This window comes from Limulus polyphemus, unplaced genomic scaffold (assembly GCF_000517525.1).
Source record: "Limulus polyphemus unplaced genomic scaffold, Limulus_polyphemus-2.1.2 Scaffold1411, whole genome shotgun sequence".
NCBI lineage: Eukaryota > Metazoa > Arthropoda > Merostomata > Xiphosura > Limulidae > Limulus > Limulus polyphemus.
In genome coordinates, this window is record NW_013667021.1 from 210547 (window position 1) to 231058 (window position 20512).

General features: G+C 33.2%; 2 protein-coding genes across 3 annotated transcripts in view; one reads left to right on the forward strand and one right to left on the reverse strand.

Annotated features, from left to right (window-relative positions):
* LOC106463452 (protein FAM8A1-like) overlaps positions 1-11643 on the reverse strand; it is an 18082-nt gene extending 6439 nt beyond the window's left edge. The window contains exons 1-3 of the mRNA XM_013923480.2: positions 11201-11643; positions 5637-5760; positions 506-629 (exon numbers count right to left, since the gene is read on the reverse strand). Of these exons, the coding sequence (XP_013778934.1) occupies positions 506-629; positions 5637-5760; positions 11201-11636 (684 nt within the window). The 5' untranslated portion in view covers positions 11637-11643. The remainder of the gene's footprint in view (positions 1-505; positions 630-5636; positions 5761-11200) is intronic.
* Positions 11644-14728: 3085 nt separating this feature from the next.
* Positions 14729-20512, forward strand: part of LOC106463451 (potassium voltage-gated channel subfamily H member 8-like) — a 47390-nt gene continuing 41606 nt past the window's right edge. The window contains exon 1 of one of the 2 annotated variants that reach the window (XM_013923479.2): positions 14729-14816. The gene's annotated coding sequence lies outside the window, so the exon portion shown is untranslated. Of the gene's footprint in view, positions 14874-20512 lie in introns of both variants that reach the window. The other variant, XM_022390944.1, reaches the window with a different exon arrangement.

Below are 20512 nucleotides of genomic sequence, written 5' to 3' on the forward strand. Positions count from 1 at the left end.
GTGGGATTGACTGTCACGGCTGAAAGGACGAGCATGTTTGGTGTGACGGGGGATTCGAACCCGCGACCCGCAGATTGCGAGACGAGCACCCTAACCACCTGGCCATGCCGGGCCATTTAACACACGTAAGTCACATATATATACTGGTTAACCTATCCACAGATTTCACGTCGGGGTAACATATGCTGTTGTAAATCATATTATTTTTGGTTTTGTGATATTGTGGCCAAACTTCCTACAATTACTACAGATATGTATATACTTACGATGTGTGGTAATGTAGTTAGGCTGGTAGAATTTCAGTTTGAGCTAGCACATCAAAAAAATTTTAGTTCCCCTGTATTTGAAAGTTTCACCAAACCAATACAAATCATAACAATGAGTTGATTTTTTTAACAATCAGATCTTTTTTTAATTGAAAAACAAATACTGTACAAAATGTATGCAAGTCTAGGATAAAACGCTAGAAGGAAACACACACAACGAACAGTAACAAGCGACTTACCTCATATAAACACACCACGATACGATGAGCAACCTCAAGGGTTAAAACGTCGGAGGTCATTTCAAATGCCATTTTAAAATCCATTTTTCCCTCTAGAAATTCTGAGCCATATCTGTCAATGTCTCTGTAAAATATAAATTTAAGAATTACAATTGGATTCAAAAACCAGTTCTAATTACTGCTATCAAGGTAGAATTGTCTGAATTTTGCATACTTACTTTTGAAACGCATCTAATGCTTTACTCTAAACTAGAACCCAGAATCTGCACGTACGATGAGACGGACCAACAATTTTTATTTGCTATAGTGATCATTAATTAATTATGTTCACCTAATCAAATATTTTCACATGAGACTTGTGGTTAGTTGGAATAACTGAAGATAGTAATAATTGAAAACACTAATTTTGATCAGTTAATTAGTTTCCTCAGTCATGATACTAATCAATTAAGCTGACAAGCCTCAAATTAATTGAAAATAATAAGCATAAATCATAGTGGCAATAATTTAATTACTTGGATATTTAAAAACAGTAATAACCAGAAACATACACAAGATGGACTATGGAAAGCCAGCAGGGAGTAGTACTGTGCTTTTGACATGATAGCCTTATGATGGAACCTTTTGGAATGGAAATGATATTGGAGGGCTATTGTGAAGATGTAAGGTTGTTAAATAGAGAATTACATGGTAAGGCTCCAAAATTATTTTAATATAACATACTCAATCTCTGTATCTGCTATACTGCACTTAATTAAAACAACTTACAGCTTTCATCCACTGCACTTGGCTTTATTGATAATCTATTATATGTTAACTATATACCTGCTGGACAAATATTGCATTACAATTACATTCAGTTAGTTTGTAAACCTAAATAAAAGTTAAATGTCACCAGTTAGTGCCAAAACACATAAATCCTTAATGTTAAGTCAAATAACAGTAGCCTAAAAGATTTGGATACAAAGTCAGATGTCAGCTGGCTGAAATACTTGAACCAAATTATAACCTATATAGAAAGTTTAGAAAAACTGAAAATGTTTTATCAGAAACATAAGAGGTAAGATGAAAGTATGTTTATGTACTCAGTTATCAGTACAGTGTTGGAGTGATTTTTCAGGTATATGTAAAGCGGGTTGACCCACATCTGTCATCAGACAGAGAGACAGCAAATAAGAGAAGACTCAATATCATTTATATATACTTTACAAAAAGAAAGAATTTAATAGGTGAGGTAACTTCAATTATTTTAAACAGTTTTTGTAATAGCTAAAAAATATTTGTTAACAAAATAAAACATAATAACAAGCCTACCTAACTGATCTTTTTTCTTCTTCTGAGGTTTAGGCCATAAGAAAAAGTTAAATTTTGATAGAATAAAATTTAAAAGCTTTTTTTTTTGTTCTATATCTATTAAAAGCAAAAGGCTCAATTTAAAGTATATGTAGATGTATTTCAAAAAAAAAGAGAGAGAAATAGTACTGTATATATACATTCTGTCAAATAGATGACTAAATAGTAACTTTGATATCATATGATGACACTTCAGGCTTAGATAAAATGTGATGCCACAGTCTGACCTATATAATTTCAATACAACCCATTAAAAACACTAGTTTATCTACTGTGACAATGTTGAATATCAATATTAGCTTTGTCTAGTTCAGATTAATAACGGTATACTAAATATACTTTGTGCATTCCTAAGAACTGCTTTTTTAAACATTATACAAAAGAATATTCACGTACATCTCGATCAGACTCAACAAATGTTGCAGCTTAGCATCCATGGATGTCACATGTTTACACATCAACAACATACACATTTAAAAGGTTAGGCTCAACATCATTCACCGTCACATGAACGACTGTTATGATAACATATGTTTTGTCCTAGTAGCATAGGCCTACGAAGAGAAATTTGTTCACAATTATGTAGTATGTTGTAACTAATATACAATACTATAATATAAGGTATCACACAATTTATGTACACTAAAGAGATGTGTAGTGTAATGGGTGACAGCTTGATAAAAGATGCCTATATCTGAAAGAAACAGATAATGGTGCATTGATTTCTCATGTATTCATTGTTAATTGTGACATAAGATCAAGAAATACAATTTCTTAAAATGAAAAGGATGTGTTCAATGAAGAGAGAGAGAACTAACCTATAGTGATCTGAGGATGATAACCACCATTAAGCCTAGAAGAAGGATGAGATGAATAAAGATTATTGTATCGTGGTGATGAAAGTCAAAGCTACATCTTCAGTTAAGTGAGGAAAATATTAAAAATCAGTTGACTGTTAGTTGATACTTCTGAACAGTGAGTCTTGTCCAGAGCCTGATAAGAAGAATCTGAAAAATTGGCAGATCCCTACAGCAACCTGGTATCATGATATTCTTGGTCATACAAATTCTATATTTAAACATCATAAATCTGGTCGGTTAGATAAATTTTCTACAGACTCCACAGAAACACTGCCTGCTTTAATTTCAGATATACATTACATGGTATGTTCCAAACAATATGCTATCTGGTACACTCTTCAACTATCTATGAAGCAAATATATCGTGAGGAATAACCTATGAGTGATCTTGCGGAACACCCCATCTCTAGTATATGTGACAGTAAAGAACAGTGTGCGTTTAGTGGCCAAGGAAGGTGTCAACATGGCCTTACAGTACAGGTTTTAGTACAGTTCTAAGTGATTCAAGTATACCTGGACAGGCACTATTTGCCATAAAGTAGTATCCAGATCGAAACATGGGATAGGCTCCTGAAAATTGTACATAAATAAAGAAATAAAACTTACTCAGTTATAGTTGCACTGAAGTCTGAAGAACAGCAACAGGTGGAAGACGATAACCCGACGAGGAAGAAACAACAACATGATGCAGATAGTGAGAGATTAAAGTAAGTTGAGTGGTCCACATGCCCACTTGAAGAGTTTCCTCCAAAGAACAATGCAGATGAGATGACAGGGAAAAAGTAAGGTGCCTGACGGGAATACACCCGGAATAATTGATGGGAAAAAGGAGACAAGGAAGAATAAGCCAATCGAACAGTTATGATGGAAAGAAGCCATACGGGCAATATAACAACAAAGAGCACGAACTGGACATAGAAGTCTCTCTGGATCAGACGTGGAATAGAGTTGGGAAATGGAAGGAAGGGAAACTGGCAAGATATAGGAATATGGAGATAAGCATTCAACTCCATGGTAAAATGAGACAGCACCAAGAAGTAATTGACAGATCGATCACAGGCTGCCAGTCTCCGGTTTTCTTAGAGACCACAAACAGCCTGGAATAAAACCCTAGAGAAGGGGGAACCACAGGTTCGATGGCATTTTTGAGAAAGACGATCCTCTACTGCCTCAGACAGACACTGACATATGGTAGACGAGGCAACAGAAAGGAAACAAGGATCTGAGACAACAGTGGAGGGGAGAAGACGTTGATGACAAGTCCCTTGGATAAAACCTCAAGGACCCATAGATCCTTGGCAAAGTCTCACCATAGATGAACAAATTTGGATAAATGAGCCCTCACCAGACCACAACCCATGGAGTACTCACCGATACTGTTAGTGGCGTGACACTTGGCATAGAATAAATGATGAGAAGGTCCCCCAGTGGAAAGAACAGGTAAGGGATGGGAAACAGAAATACGGGATGAGACAAACGATCAACCAATGAGGAAAGAGTTGATTGCTGTCTCACAGATTCCACTCAGGATTCCAAAGTCACTGGAACATCTTCAAACACTGACCAATGGAGAAATGGGGCCAAACATAAGTCCCTAAGAAAAAGAAATGGCAAACAAACTTGGGACAAAACCGTGTCTCTCCCAAAAAAATCCCAACAACAGAGGAACCACGTGTGTAAAGAAGGAGCCAAAGTCAACAAACATGCCAACAAGAATGTAATTAGGGTAATGCTTAAAAAACCCTCAGGATCTTGGTGGATCACCTTGAAGAAAAGGTGCATCATGGACAAGTACTGTAGGATAAAAGTTAGGGTAAGACAAAGGTGAGAAAATTGGGCTTGGAACAAACAAACAGGACAATCAGAGTCTGCCCCCAAACAGGTAAAATGTATTCCAGTTGTTCAGAATCAGATGATGGTAGGCTAAAGCAAACTGATCCAAAACCAAGAAGGGCAAGACATGCCAGCACCCTCATGTAACTGAGATACAAAATGCTCAGCATGAGCCCCAATATCAAGAAATAGTGGAAACACAAAATACTGAGAGGAAGGAGTATCATGTAACAACAAAGGGAGAGAATTATAGGAAATTAGGGAGAGGGATGTAACAAAACATACCTGGGAAATCATGTCCAAAAAAAGCTGTATTAGGCCTAGCAGAAGAATCCAGAGTAGGAACTTTGGAAGACACAGCAAATTCAAGTGGAGGAAAAAGGATGTCAAATGATTCGTCATCCCAAACAGGTTCAGCTTGTTCAGGAGGAAGTTGGGCAACAAGTTTTTATTATGCTGTTATACAGCATGAGAAACTAATTTCTGTAGCATTTCTGCTCCAAAGTCATTTTAATATTGAAATATTACATACCATGATAAAGAAAAATAAAATTCCCTTTATTTTGATATTTTTTTATACAATTGTTACTCTTCAGTAAATATTAGTTTTTCTTATAATGTCATTATAAAATAATAGTTTATAATTTTATTATAGTTAAAAAAGTATACTGCTCAGTGTCCTAAATAACTCATCTACATGACCTCTTGGTGTGAAGATCAAAGTACAAAAAAGTTAAGGTTTCAACAATTGTGTTTAAGGAAAGGAGAACAAACATCATTTCTCTTTTATCTCGATGTAAAATTAAATATAACACAAAAATTAATAATCCGATCTCATTCCTTTATGCCAACCAAAGTCAAGGGTATAACAGTTTATCATAAAGGAGACTAATGAAAGTAAACTCTTTTGGCCCACCTATGTGAGAGATGCCCTGGTTTCTCTTCTACATAAGAACATTTACAAGTCATAAAACATTAGATTTCATCCTGCGATTTCTTACTCCAGCATATCCATACATTAAATAAACACACACTAAAAATAAGCAATAAATCTAATCTTAATAAAATTCTTGAGCACATCTTACATGACACCAAACTCAGCTGCAAGATATGTCACCATGATCTTCATCACCAGTAAGATAAAAAAGTCTATAACTTCTGCAAGAAATCGTTTCCAGAGAGGAGGTACATAAAACTCTCTTCCAACACCTGCAATCAACACAGATGTGTTAAAAAATTAGTTGCCTTTCAACGTCTTAAACAATACAAATTACTAAAATACAATTGGTACACATTTTTTTTTACTAGTTATAACCGTAAATTTAACAAGTTAGTTTCACAATTAATCAATCAAAATTTTTGATTCATCAAAATTAGTGTTTCTGATTATTACTGTTTTCAGTTATTCCAACTATTCAAATAAACAAAATATTGTTTGTTTACTGTTAAGCATAAAGCTAAATAATTGGCTATCTGTGCCCAGCCCAATTTTAGCCTTATAAGTTTCATTTATATTTCAAATTTGTTCAGCTTTGGTGAGTCTAGGGTAGAGGGGCTTGTGACACGAGGGTCTTGGGTTAAATTTTCATTGCCACCAAACTTCCTTGACTCGTCTTTTTCATGGCAAAGCTACTAAGGCTATCTGCCACTGTCATTAATTTTGAATTGCTGACTAGAGGAAAGGTAAGTGGCATGCAGCACCAGCATATATATATAAATATATATTTATTTATTTATTGTCTTTTTTAACTGCTGACTAGGGGAAGTTGGTAAAAAATACATTCCAGAAGATAAGTAATAAAGTGAAAGATAGTAAAATATCAACGGAATTCAAGCTCAGAGAGCTACATTGTTATGTACATTTGATTCTTACATAAAGCAGTGAGTGTTTGACAATTTCACCAACTTTGGAAAGGAGATTACAATCAATTGAGATGTGGTTTTACAGAAGAATGTTGTGAATATATCATGTGACATGTGAAGAGGTACTGAGGAACACACAGAGATGAGATAATAACAATTAGAAGAAGACAACTCCAGTTCGTTGGTCACATAATAAGAAAAGACAAGCTAGAAAATTTAGCAGTAACAGGAAACAAAGTAAAGGTAAGCCAAAACTGATTTACATCAGTAGACTCAGAACATGGATGAATGTGAGTGAAGCAGAACCATTGAAAACAACAAACGATAAGAATCTGTGAAAGGCCATGGTCACTAATGTCCCGTCTAGACATGGTGCTTACAGATAGAGAGAGACAACGAAACTGGCTGCACCAATCACCAACTTCTGTTTTTTTCTTGCACATACCACAGTTGAGAAACACTGTACTAATCAATTAATGGAGCCATCAATTAATCAATTAGAAAATACCAGTAATTTCCCACCTATTACTATTAGGTTTAAACGGTGGACCAACAACTACCGAGTCAAAAAAGCTTCATAAACTTTAATTTTATTTTCATCCTAAAATAACAAATAAGTATCAGTCATCCATTTCTTAAAAAATATCAAAAACACAATCTCAATAAGCACTTGGTATGATGTATAAAAAATCTATAGTTTATGAAATGTTTCTTTATAACTTCTCATTGCATTATAAATACAAAATATCATTATTAAAGAATTCAAAAAAGCTAATATTTTTAAACAAAGTATCTGTAAATGCTTTATAATGTGCTGGTATAAATTTATAAAGCGTTATTTGATATTTATTACCTTTGATTTAAAAGTTCTTTCACATAGATCTACATGCAGTTGTTTCTTTCACACACTTGTTGGCCAATTTGTATTACAAAACTCACCTGAAACATCTAGTCAGTTTATGCCCAAAACTTATGCCTATGACCTTTTCTTACCCAAATATTTAATTTTTTGAATTTAACTGGAAAAAAAATGGATTGCATGCAAGAAATCACAGATAAATAGAAGTAAACAAAATCCCGATGTTTTTTACAATTCTCTCACGGATAAATAGAAGTAAATAAATGCCTGATGTTTTTACAATTCCCTCAGAAAAAAAAGGAAATTGATTTCCTCAATATTATAATTAATTCATACATACAGTACTGGAATTATGGAAACGTACATGAGTCACAAACAATAAGTAATTGCAACTAAATGGTCAATTTTTTATCATTAATACAATACATTATTAAACAACCCCCACCAAAAAACAATTAAGTTATACAATGCACTAGTACTTGCTTTAAACAGACACAATGAGAGTGCTGGGTTTGTAAGTGTGCACAATAGTAAAAAAGTTAAGGCTACTGAGACATGTCCAGTTCCACTAAAGGTTCCAGTCTCTAATAGATTTGAGCCTTTGGTTACATTTAATGAGGAACAAAGAGGTTTATTTATGCAGTGGGAGAACTATCTCCTTAAGTATAGTTGTAGGAGTACAGAAAGGCTATGACTACAATTTGCTTGCCATGTGCTAAAGAATAGGACATTATAGTGTTGACAGTTTTATTGTTTGTATCAAAGGGCAAATTTTTTTTTAAGTGCATATAGGAGTAAATAACACTGGAATCTATAAATCAGAAAAGCTGTTTAGTAAATATAAGGAACTTCTTCAGCAGTTTAGGGATAAAAAGACATGGTTTTATTTACACAGGTTAGGTAGTAGGAGAAGCTTGCATAAATAATTAAAGAAAGTATCCCATTATTTGAAACTTGTTTATTGCCAGATATACAGAATATAATGTCTATGATTACAGTATTTAACCTGGAATCATCAGGTACAACTACTTACATATGCTCACAAACATGGGAGGGAGATTTACATTCTTTAACACAGGCAGAAACTTAACTTTTGGTTTCTCCAACATAAAGCTTGTCATAATGTTCCCAACTTATTTGATATATGGAACTAGAAATATCAGAATCTTGGTTATTGTTGCTTTTTTTTTTATATAAGTTGTTTTCTGCCAGGAAGAAATACAAATTGTACAAAGAAGATAATATGAAATTTATTTACAATTTTTCCCCAAAACATTCTGATTTAATCTGACACTTTTGAGACAAAAGGAATTGTGGAATAAATAGGGTATTAATTATTACTTGACTTGTACTGCGACTTCACTTCAAATTTTTTATTAAATTTAAAGAAGACTTTGTTAACAGATTCCAGAGGAAAACCGTTTTGGGTTATTAATTCTATTTTAAATTTGTTCAGGTCCAATTGAAAATATATGTTACTGGAATTAATAGTCTTGATAACATGATACAAAATTCATACAATGTCTTATTTTTACATATAAACCTGTATCCTTATGATAACTGAAAGTGTGGAACTTATTATTATGTCTTTCAATGAGAACATAGAGAAATGGAAGTGTATGGCTTTCTTCACGTTCACTGATAAACTTAATATCAGAATGGATCAAGTTCAGATGTGAAAAGAACTTTTCAATGGATGAGGAATCATTAAAGTCAGAAGAGTGATGGATGAAGAGATGTGGAAATAGCTTGATCTTCAATTCTGATCATGAATATGTTTGTGAGAAGGGGAGCAATGAGATTACCCATGTTTCCTTCAATCTGATCATAATTGAGACCCTCGAATTGAAAGTCGTTGCATGAAGTGGTGAAGTAGAAACATTTTTTACAGAATTTCACAAGAAAGTAAAGAACTAGAAGAAGGAATGGTTATGAAACAATCAAGGGTTCAATCCACTGCTACAGATACCAGTACTTGCATGGACAAGTTTTTCATGTTGAAACTGACGATACTGGAAAGTGGGTCAAAATGTATGACAAACTTTTCTGAATTTTTGATAAATGATAAGTCACAGTTGACATAACGAGAATATAGCCAAGCTATATATTTGCCTAAATTGAAAGTACAGGTTCCATAAGCCGAGACAATAGTTCATAGGGAAATCAGATTTATGAATTTTGTAAAGAGCACAAATTTGTGGAGTTCTTAAATCAGTTGGTCTGAGAAAGGTATACAGATCATTTTCAAGAAGCTCCTTTATTTTTTAGCCATAGTAGAAAAGAACAGTTTCTTTTCTCAGGTAGCTGTTAAGTTTGTGTTCAATAAGAAGAAATGAGTCTTGTCTTATGAGCATTAATGACATAATCAGAACGACCCATGATTACAATGAAGTTGCCATTATCCACTTTTAACCAAGTTATGTTATTCCTTTATAAAAATTTCAATGCTTTAATATAAGGTTCCAGGTTAAGTTTAATTTGTTCAATTTATTTATTTCGGTTTAAGCATTAATAGAAAAATCTTATCTGGAGAAATATGTGGGAAGAAAACTTCAGGATTTTTTTAGAATGTTAGATATTTCAATGGAACTAGATGGAGAAGTGACGTTATCAGTGCCATTTGGCTCATAAGAGATCTGTGGATAAATCTTGGTTTTAATGTTATCTTGGATTGCAGCTTTTTTTTTTGGCGAGATTTCTAAATTTATTTTTAGTTCTAAAAGGGGAAACTGTTTTGGAGTAACAACAAGCTTAAACTTTTTTTTTCTAACAGCCTCAAATTCATCCCTGGAAAGTTTAAATTTAGAAACATTAACAACGACTTGATTTTTACCAGAGTTCTGTTGCCATTGATTTACTGAAGACCTGAATTCTTGGAACTAGTTTTTTTTTTTAGGAACTGGAACTTCTTCCTATGACATGTGGTGATAGTATGATTTAAGTTATTGGTAGTCTGTTCAACCAAGTGAGTAACACTGTTGAGATCTATGGGAGACAACGTAGAATTGTGTGTGGAATACAGTTGTAATGAAACTTGTGCTAGTTGTGAGAAAGAAGTATATTTGACATGAATGTTTTCATATAATAATTTAAATTGCATGATGTTAATAATCTTATGAGAATGGTTGTTAGGAGGCGTTAATGTGCAGTTTAGGATTTGTGGGAATAGGTTATTATTATAACATTACAACGTGCCACACTGTCGTGAAGAAGAACACCTTTCCGATTGACGAGCGAAGTGCGTTTCTGTTGCTGACTATAGATCTCTGCATCGACAATACGCTGTGGATTGTGGAGTTTGAAATGAATTACTCCTTTGATGTCCACCAAATGCAAAGCATCATTTTCTGTGGCTGCAGTCCAGGTTTTGGGGTTGGAAGTGGTTTTTGTCTAGAACTGAGCCATTGTTTTTGGCATTTAATATCCCCCCCAAAAAAAAAGGTTTACGCGCCAGAAGAGTCAAAGCAACATTCACACGTTGGAAACGATGAATAAACTTCTTTGATATTCTTTGTGGCTACAGAGGCATTGTTTCCCTTCTTGTATTCAAACACCATTACATGCTGAATGTGTGTCTCATCGTGTGTCATCACGATAAGGGATTAGAGTATACTAAACTTTACACAGTATATAGGCTACACGAACATAACGTTTAGGCGGTTCATTTGACTATAATACATGATGTACATTTTTAGGGGTTGGTTAATGAAAGTGTTCAAAAACGCGACACTAATTTTTTGACGGCCTAATAGATCTGAATGGTTTATAGAAGATGTGAAGGGTTACCATTAAATGATTAATTTGGCTTTGCCTTTTTTATTTGTTTATTCCGATGGGTGTAGGGGTGATCTCAATAACATGAATGACTTTTGTACTTCGTCTTTTTTCACCGATATAATTTAGGGTTAACACTGACAATTTAGTTACCTTGCTGTAAGCCTACTTGTCCTCTTTCTGGCTGAGGCTGAGCTCGAATTTCTTGTTCATTAATTCTAGGCGCTTGGTTCTGAAAAGGTAAATCGTCAGCTTGTTGAGCATTTACATTTTGTAGATCTGTGTTACCAAGATTATGTTGAGTAGGAAAAACAGGAGAAGGAAAATTTCTGTTTACGTCGCCTGTTCCAGTGTTCGTATTTTGATAATGATAAGCAGATTGAAGAAGAAAATAAGGAAAATAGGCTAAAAAACACTGCCGGTAATAACATTGCCAAAGCCATTGATTTACTGTTGAAGCATATTCACTTGCTGTTTTATAAGTAACGTTTTCATTCACATAATTAGTAGTACTATTATTAATTTGGTTGGCCGTTCGCCCTTCGGAACGAATACCATTTCGATTTCGTGAGTTTTCCACATCCACCATTTTGTGTAAGAATAGTTTATTGACAGAAAATGTCATAAGTTACAAAATCTCAAATCAACTATTGACACGATACACGTATACAATGTGTTGTAGTCGAGGAAAAAGTGATAATGAAAAACGTATTTTAACATATGCGTCATTAAGCAATTAGTTTAGACGAAGATATAACAGTTATTCTATTACCCATATTGTGAAGGAGCGTTCAGACAAATATAGCAGAATTTTGTCTTTTGTTTAGAGCGGAAAATCTTACACCTTATAATGGTAAAATTAGGATTTCGATTTCCCTGTAAAGAAGCACGTAGTGTATATTTGTATTTAGTAACAGACAAATTCTTATTTGTGATAAAAGTTTAGATAAACGACCTTTACACTCCAGATGTATATATATTTGTTTTTATTTAATATATATATATATAAGAGGAAGTTTGTTTATTTGTTTATTTTGTTCTCTATAGAAAACCAAACGGTTGAACTTCCAAATTTTAAAATAACTTCATAATAACCTAGTTTTTTACAAGAAATTTAATGGTGCTATTTATTTTGTATTTGGTGTAGTATTTAATGACGAAATTGGCAATTAATGATTATTGCGCCATTTTTTTTAATACATTTTTTTGTAATAAACATACAAACATGAGCACGTTTTGCACATAGAAAGCGTTATGGCGGGAGACACTCAGATCACCTTGCTGTCAATTCAGTATTTCCAAAAACAGTTTTCTTTAAATAGTACTAAATGGTTTCATAAGTGATTTAGTAACTTTGTGAATTGCAAACTATTGTTTAGTGATACAGGTGATTATGCCACCCAAGAAACGCCCTTTCTATGGAAAGTCTTCTGCCGCTAAAAGAATGCAAGCACAAAGAGCAGCTGAAAGAGAAGAAGAACGCAATCAAAGACTTCAAGCACAAGCTGCAAGACAGGCTGCACAAATACAGGAAGATACTTTGGAACAACGTAAAGCTAGACTTCGAGCTCAAGCTGAAAGGCAGGCTACTCAAAGACAGCAAGAAACTGTTGAACAGCACAAAGCCAGAGTTCAGTCAGAATCATCAAGGCAAGCTGGATATAGACAACAAGAAACTTCTGAACAACGTCAAACCATACTTCAAGCACAAAAATTAAGACAAATAGCTTACAGAGAGCAAGAAACAGAGGAGTAACATGATGTACGACTTCAGGATCAAAGAACAAGACAAGTTCAAACACGATCTAATTTCAAATAAAGTTTTGTTTGATTAATTGCTTTTTTATTTCTCGCATCACAGGTTTTGTCTACTTACTGAATAATTTGCTGAAAAAAATACTGATCTATACATTTCAAATCTAAATTTTCACTGTGCAACGCCGGGTAACTCTGCTAGTATAAATATAAAAGATGTATGCTAGTGTTATATAATTTTTGGAAGGCTTCAATAAATATGAGTTATAACTCTACAAGTATGACATGAACTAGAATGAATTATTTACAAGATGCTTCTTTGTAAACTGTGTAAGAGGCATGTTATCAAATATTAAAATGTGTACATGCTCCTACTACTTTTTTTGTACATAACTGCCTGGTTTAATTTTTAATTCTACCAGAAATGATAAACCTCATTTTTCTCAGAGGAATACTTCTTTTCGTATCGGATAAAATAATGAATTAGTACGTAGGTATTGGTAATAAATATATAAAGAGATAGCCTGTCGCTCTATCTTCCTACCTATCGATTTCTAAATTGCTCATCAAATATCCATGCTTTCAATATTAAAGTTTTTTAGCAGCAAAATATCATTAACTGTTTTAAATATGTTTGGAGAATTATTAACACCATGAAGAGTATACAAGCTCATTGGGAAAACTCGGATAACTATTCAGTCATAACCATTTCTGAAGGGAAAACTAAAATAATTATTCTAATATAACTGTGAATTGAAAAAAAAATCAATCAAATTACACGTTGAGAGAGAGAGAGAGTTGTGACAATTGTTGAAATACACAAGCTAGATGATTTGTTAGAGTTTGGTTTGAATTTCGCTCAAAGCTACACGAGAGCAATCTGCGCTAGCCGTCCCTAATTTAGCAGTGAAAGACTAGATAGAGTTAATGCAGCTAGTCATACTACCCACCACCAACTCCTGGGCTACTCTTTTACCAAGCAATTGTTATCGATATTGATATTAAAAGGTATTGTTGGAATATTGTATTTACTGTATTTTTATTGGACATCGTTTTTCTTCTTTCTGATTCTTTTTCCTGATTCCGTTATTATTGATTTATTAATATTTATGATAAATTGTTTATTAATATTGGTGTGAAGTCCTGGCCAGGCACTCGTTCATTAACTGTGGTTTGGTAAGTGTTGAATTTATTTCTAAGTGTTGTTATTGTTGATAAATTATTTTTGTGGTTGAACCCTGATTGTAGCGTCGTATTCATTTTAGATCATTACAAGATAATATATATGTCTAAGAATAACTTGAACAAATTCTGAAATGTCTATCATTACTATAATATGTTAAAGTTTTAGTTTATTGACTGTATTCGATAGAAAATAGTGTTTCTTTTTTATTTCCTGTGTGTGTGTGTTGTTCATGTTATCAATATTAGTCTGTTATTCACATGCACGAACTAATGACCACAACGAATAATATCCTGTTTACATCTGGATTTAAATTTCTCTTTTGATGTTGAGTACTTACACAATTTTGCTGCAATACGTTTCGTATCTAAATTATATAGTTATTATCTAATGAAGCCAGAGAAAGTACTGTTTTTACTCGTTCCTATTGGTCTGTTAGAAGTTATGCCATTTGGGAATAGACTATAACACTAAATTACATTCTCCTAACTGTAAATTTGTTTCCAAAAATAATCCTTATAAACGGTAACAGAGTATTTTATTTTCTTGAAAAAAACATGAAGTATGTGTATTATTACATCCATTACTACTTGCGACAACAAACATAGAATGACTTGCCTACTTAACCCTGTAGGCCAATCGCGTATGCCCTCTTTAGGTTGCTATGGGAACGTAGAGGAAGGCTTCTTAGCTCTTACAATGATGATGACACGAACGCTTTCTTGCAATGCCTTATAACTTTAATTTTATATTAAGTGATATGCTAAAGCGGTATAGAGCATTGTCGTTAGTGAAAACAGTAGGCAGCCTTGGAAAATCACGTGCTCTGTGGTAAGCCTAAACTTCATGTACCTTTCTAGAGAACGAAACTCATCATAAAATATCTAGGTATTGTTTAATATTAACAAGTAAACTCTCAGTTTTGTTATTTATTTTAGTTTGAATATAAATCTTAGATAAGGTAAAGCTTTTGTTGTGATAATGGTATTGCAACTAACAAAATGAACATCTGATGATTTTTTCATCCAAGAATTTTAATCATTCTTAATAGCCTTACAGGCCCGGCATGGCCAGGTGGTTAGGGCGCTCGTCTCGTAATCTGAGGGTCGCGGGTTCGAATCCCCGTCATACCAAACATGCCAACCTCCGCCATTTCCTGGTCCCAAGTCCAGGTTGAGAAAGGAGGAGGGTTGGGCGTGGGGTTAGCAACTCCATCCCGTAAAAAACCAACCTGCTACAAGTAACTGCAACAACAACTTCCGTTGGCGAGGTGTTGTTGCGGCTCTATGCTCCACTGGGAGTTTACAGGAATAAAAAAAAATAGCCTTACAGAATGTTTTAAGTTAGAAGGCATACAACTTTTTCAACAGCGTCATTTTTTTGGAAGAAGACAACCTTGAAAGAGTTTTCATTTGAAATAGGACAACCAGCTTTGTTAGTTTTACTTAAAAACGACAACCTTTTCAGGACTGTCAATGCTATATGTTTCTTTTTTGTTGTTAAGAAAAAACTTATACAACATAGCGACATGGGATTGAAATAAGTTTTCTTACATTGTATATTTTGTATGCACAGCAATAAGCTCATAAGACTATCATATTTTGCTTAAAGATACAGTTTGATGATAACATTCTCTCGTCTATATTGTCATATTAGAATTAGATATATGTTGTTTTTTTTTGTTGAATCACTTATTAATAGCATTATTATTAATTTTAATCTTCCTTTCGTTATTTACACTTTATATTTACGTGATGCTAACTGGATCGTAGTACACATACTTACAAATAAATAACACAATCGTGAACTCCAGAGAATCTTATAAGTTGACTTATGTGCTTAACATTTCGGGATTTACGCTTTTATCAGGAACATCCAATTTGTGTGACGAACTCAAATTCAGAACGTATTTGTAAGATTCTCTGGAAGTTTACACACTTGTATTGTCATTATTACCACTCATTCGATACTGTTTATTTAGTAATTATCACTATATGTATATATATATACACACTTATTGCGTTATTATGTCGTTAGCATACAGAGGCGAACACTTGTATCGTTATCGTTAGCACGCCTACAATGTTGTTGTTATGAATGACGTATGCTTCTACTGCTATAGTTAATAGATAGAAGGTGGTTTTGTTCGATTGATGTCACAATTTTATTATGTAACAAAGGATGATCTATATTTTAATTGGGTGCGATGTTTTGTATCGACGAATATCACTCTTCTGCTGAGCCAAATCTGAAAGTAAAGCTCTTAGAATAATAAATAATACTGAATAAATAAACAATTGGTAATATATAAATAATGCTATGTTGGCATTATACATTGACGTGTTTTTGTATTGTTCTTGGAACGCAAACTAGACTATTTTTTGTTTTTTGTGCGATTTCGTTTTTGTACGATAGTAAAAACTAATCTATGCTTATACTATGTCGCTGTTGTGAAAGAAATTGTTATAAACAATATGCAATAGAAAATATTTATTACCGTTAATAGAGTATATAATAACTTATCTCTTAATACACGTATTACTAACCATTCCACAAAATAAGTGCTGTGATGTAATCTAATAAAAAAATCGTAGCTTTGTGTTTCAAATAACAAGAGGATATCGTTGTCATCGAACCATCAAAAGATTTATTTGTTAAGAAATAGGGCACTTTGAACTCTTAATATGCGAACTATGTGTAACATAGAAATATACTCTACTGATTCAACTACTGATGATATGTTCGTTAAGAACTAGTATACTTTTAACTCTTAATATGCGAACTATGTGTAACATAGAAAGATACTCTACTAATTCAACTATTGATGACTTGTTTGTTAAGAACTAGTATACTTTTAACTCTTAATATGCGAACTATGTGAAACATAGAAAGATACTCTACTAATCCAATTATTGATGACTTGTTTGTTAAGAACTAGTATACTTTTAACTCTTAATATGCGAACTATGTGAAACATAGAAAGATACTCTACTGATTCAACTACTGATGATATGTTCGTTAAGAACTAGTATACTTTTAACTCTTAATATGCGAACTATGTGTAACATAGAAAGATACTCTACTAATTCAACTATTGATGACTTGTTTGTTAAGAACTAGTATACTTTTAACTCTTAATATACGAACTATGTGTAACATAGAAAGATACTCTACTAATTCAACTATTGATGACTTGTTTGTTAAGAACTAGTATACTTTTAACTCTTAATATACGAACTATGTGAAACATAGAAAGATACTCTACTGATTCAACTATTGATGACTTGTTTGTTAAGAACTAGTATACTTTTAACTCTTAATATGCGAACTATGTGAAACATAGAAAGATACTCTACTGATTCAACTATTGATGACTTGTTTGTTAAGAACTAGTATACTTTTAACTTAATATACGCAGTTGTAGCAAGGTAATCCCGCAATGAAGCTACTAGGAGCTTCAGTATTGAATTAACTCCTAACATACTAATTGACCGAGAGTATAATTCATAATCAAGCTAACAGAAACTCTCTTATACTGTAATTTTATATGAATCAACTGGTTTTATGGATACTAATAATATTACCGACTCTTCGATTTTGTGATACACCTATTATGTAATTATTCTCAGTGTCTTACTGTTGTGTTGAAATCCATTGATATTATGAGTAGCTATTTATTTATCGACTAAACACATTTAATTTCTGATTCCTTAACCACTGTTTTTCACCATTGCTTGGCATAACCGTTTTAAACCGAAAAAATGAATATTTACCTAAAGAGTAGATCCTACTGCTTGAAAGATTAACTATTGGGCAGCCTACCAGTAACATTTAATGTCTGTTAACTAAAATAAAAAAATACCCTGTGTAGCTTTCAGTAACTTGAAATGTTTTTCCACCAGAAACTTAGTGTGTCTCTTAACTAAAATGAAAAAAATATATCCCCTACAACTATCAGTAACTTTAACTGCTTGTTAACTGTTGTCTGCCTATCAATAACGTTAAATGTTTTTTAACTAAAAACACAACACATGATCCAGTAACAATCAATTTTATCAATTTAGCTATAATACTGTTTCATTCCCTGATATATATATGATTCAAATTTCGTTTAATGTTAAACTTCCTGTTCAACGTTTGTTTAATTTTAGATTTTAACCAAAATTTTGTTATACAAATATGTAACATTGATTAAAACTTTATAGTTTAAACTGTTAAGTGCGGTCTTCATTCTTCTGCTTTCACATTCAGTAAATCGAACGAGAATGTATTGCGGATGAAATGGGAAATAAACAGAAGCCTTATGAGAAGGTATCACACTAGCTCGCTGCCTGTAATCAGGTGATCTGAAATATTAAGTGTCAGTCATCTACATCAGGTAGTTAAACTATCTATTCTACAGAACTAGGGACCAATTGGTACAGGAAGGACGTTAACTGTAAATAATTACTGTGAGTTAAAGTTATGATGAAAACAATTAGTGTGAGTTACAGTTATGATTATTTGTTTATTTGAAATTAAGCACAAAGCCACACAAAGGTCTATCTGTGCTCTGCCCACCACGGGTATCGAAACCCGATTTCTAGCGTTGTAAGTCCGCAGACATACCGCTGTGCCACTGGGGGGCTACAGTTATGATGAAAATAAGATACTGAGGGATTGTAAGTTGCTCTTGATTTTATTCTTATTTAAAAGAATGGCCTAACGAATTATTTAGTATTATATTGCAATTATTTTTATGCAACAGTATATCAGCTACCGAAGCGTATAAATTCGTTTTACGAAATTAACTGTGGTATTAGTTTAAACCATACATTAAAATATACAAATAACACAACATAAAAGCATATTGAATTATGAGCTTCCAGTAAACGATTTCAAAAAGTCGACGTTTAAACTTGTTACTCTGTTCAAATATAAAAATGTTTTGTATATAGGCTGTGAATATTGGAAGTCAAGTATCTTGATAGAGAAACAGCAGCGGCTATGATATATAAGGTTCGTTGGACAGAACGGACAAGGTATATTAGGTAATGTTGAAATCTTGTTTAGCTTTGGAACGAACATAAACAGACATTACGTGCTGTTAAACTTAAGAAATTGCTTGTATATACACACAAAAAGTAATTGTTTCCCGGAACAGAGAGATATAAACAATAAGCATTGTGGGTGTTGCACTTTGAATGAAACTGTCATGTGCAACATGCGCTACCTCAGGTGACTCCACATGTGGATGCTCTATACTTTACAGATGTCGCTGTGGAAGTTAGTGGTTCGGAAACTGTCTTCAGAATAACCATTCTGAATGAAGCTGCCTTGTAGAGTATACCAACACAGGTGCCGTTGCTATATAGTATGCCAACACAGGTAATGTGCAGATGTTGAGGCTGTACAGTATACCAAAAACGCACGTAATGCTCCAGGTGCTGATGCTATATAGTATGCCAACACAGGTAATGCTGCAGAGTTTGGTGCTATGATTGAAAATTCTCTTCTATAATATGGCAGTTAAGGTGTAATTGTGCAAGAGAGAGTTCTGAAAAAGCCATGTTTCAGAATGTATTTGTTTGATACGGCAGTGTGTTTTATTACTTGAGTTTACTGTATTAGTATATATCATCCAAAGTCACTGCGAGTATAAAAACGAACACAGGCAGTGTAGTACTCAACCAATCCACAGAAAACGCAAATTCTATCTATTATTGAAACCTGTAGATGAAAAGTTCAATAAATGAAAAGATGCACTTTTAACAATGCCTTAGCATCTTCTAGTAAACCTTTGGTTTGATCAAATCAACAATTTATCTATTTCTAAAGATAGAAAGGGTTAATATAAAGGTAACAATAAAGCTCAAACGTTTTCCTATATCTAGTACTAAAGTAATTCAACTTGATACAACTGTTCTGTTCAACATTTACATTATCTGTAAAGTTCTCTAACTTAACATCCTTTTACAGGATGTACGTCTTTAAACCCATCAATGACCCATTAATGCTACATTGTTGACCTGACGGTGCTAGTTTCCTGAAGTTCAGCATCTCATAAAAACAATCCTATTTTTTACCAGAAATCAAGCTCTTAACATTTTTCATACTCAGTAGTTTGTTTTAAATATCCCCTTGTGAAATTTCTTCTCATGATGATTAACACTGAACATAAGGATAAAGGAAATTATTTGAATAATTTAAAATTCTAAAAAGGTTGAGTAAAAATATAGCATGATTAAAATTTCGAAATAATCAACGAATAAAATAAAACAAACTTAATTGAATAAGCTTATACAATTTGTCTTCTCAAGTATAACTTGTCATGAAATAATGTTTTGAAACTTGATTTAGCTAGTAAGCGTTTTGATGTAAACAAGCTCTTGATAATTACTCATCTTCTCCACAAGACGTAATCACAACACTAGTTTCCTATATTAACTCATATTCTCCACAAGACGTAATCACAACACTAGTTTCCTATATTAACTCATATTCTCCACAAGACGTAATCACAACACTAGTTTCCTATATTAACTCAT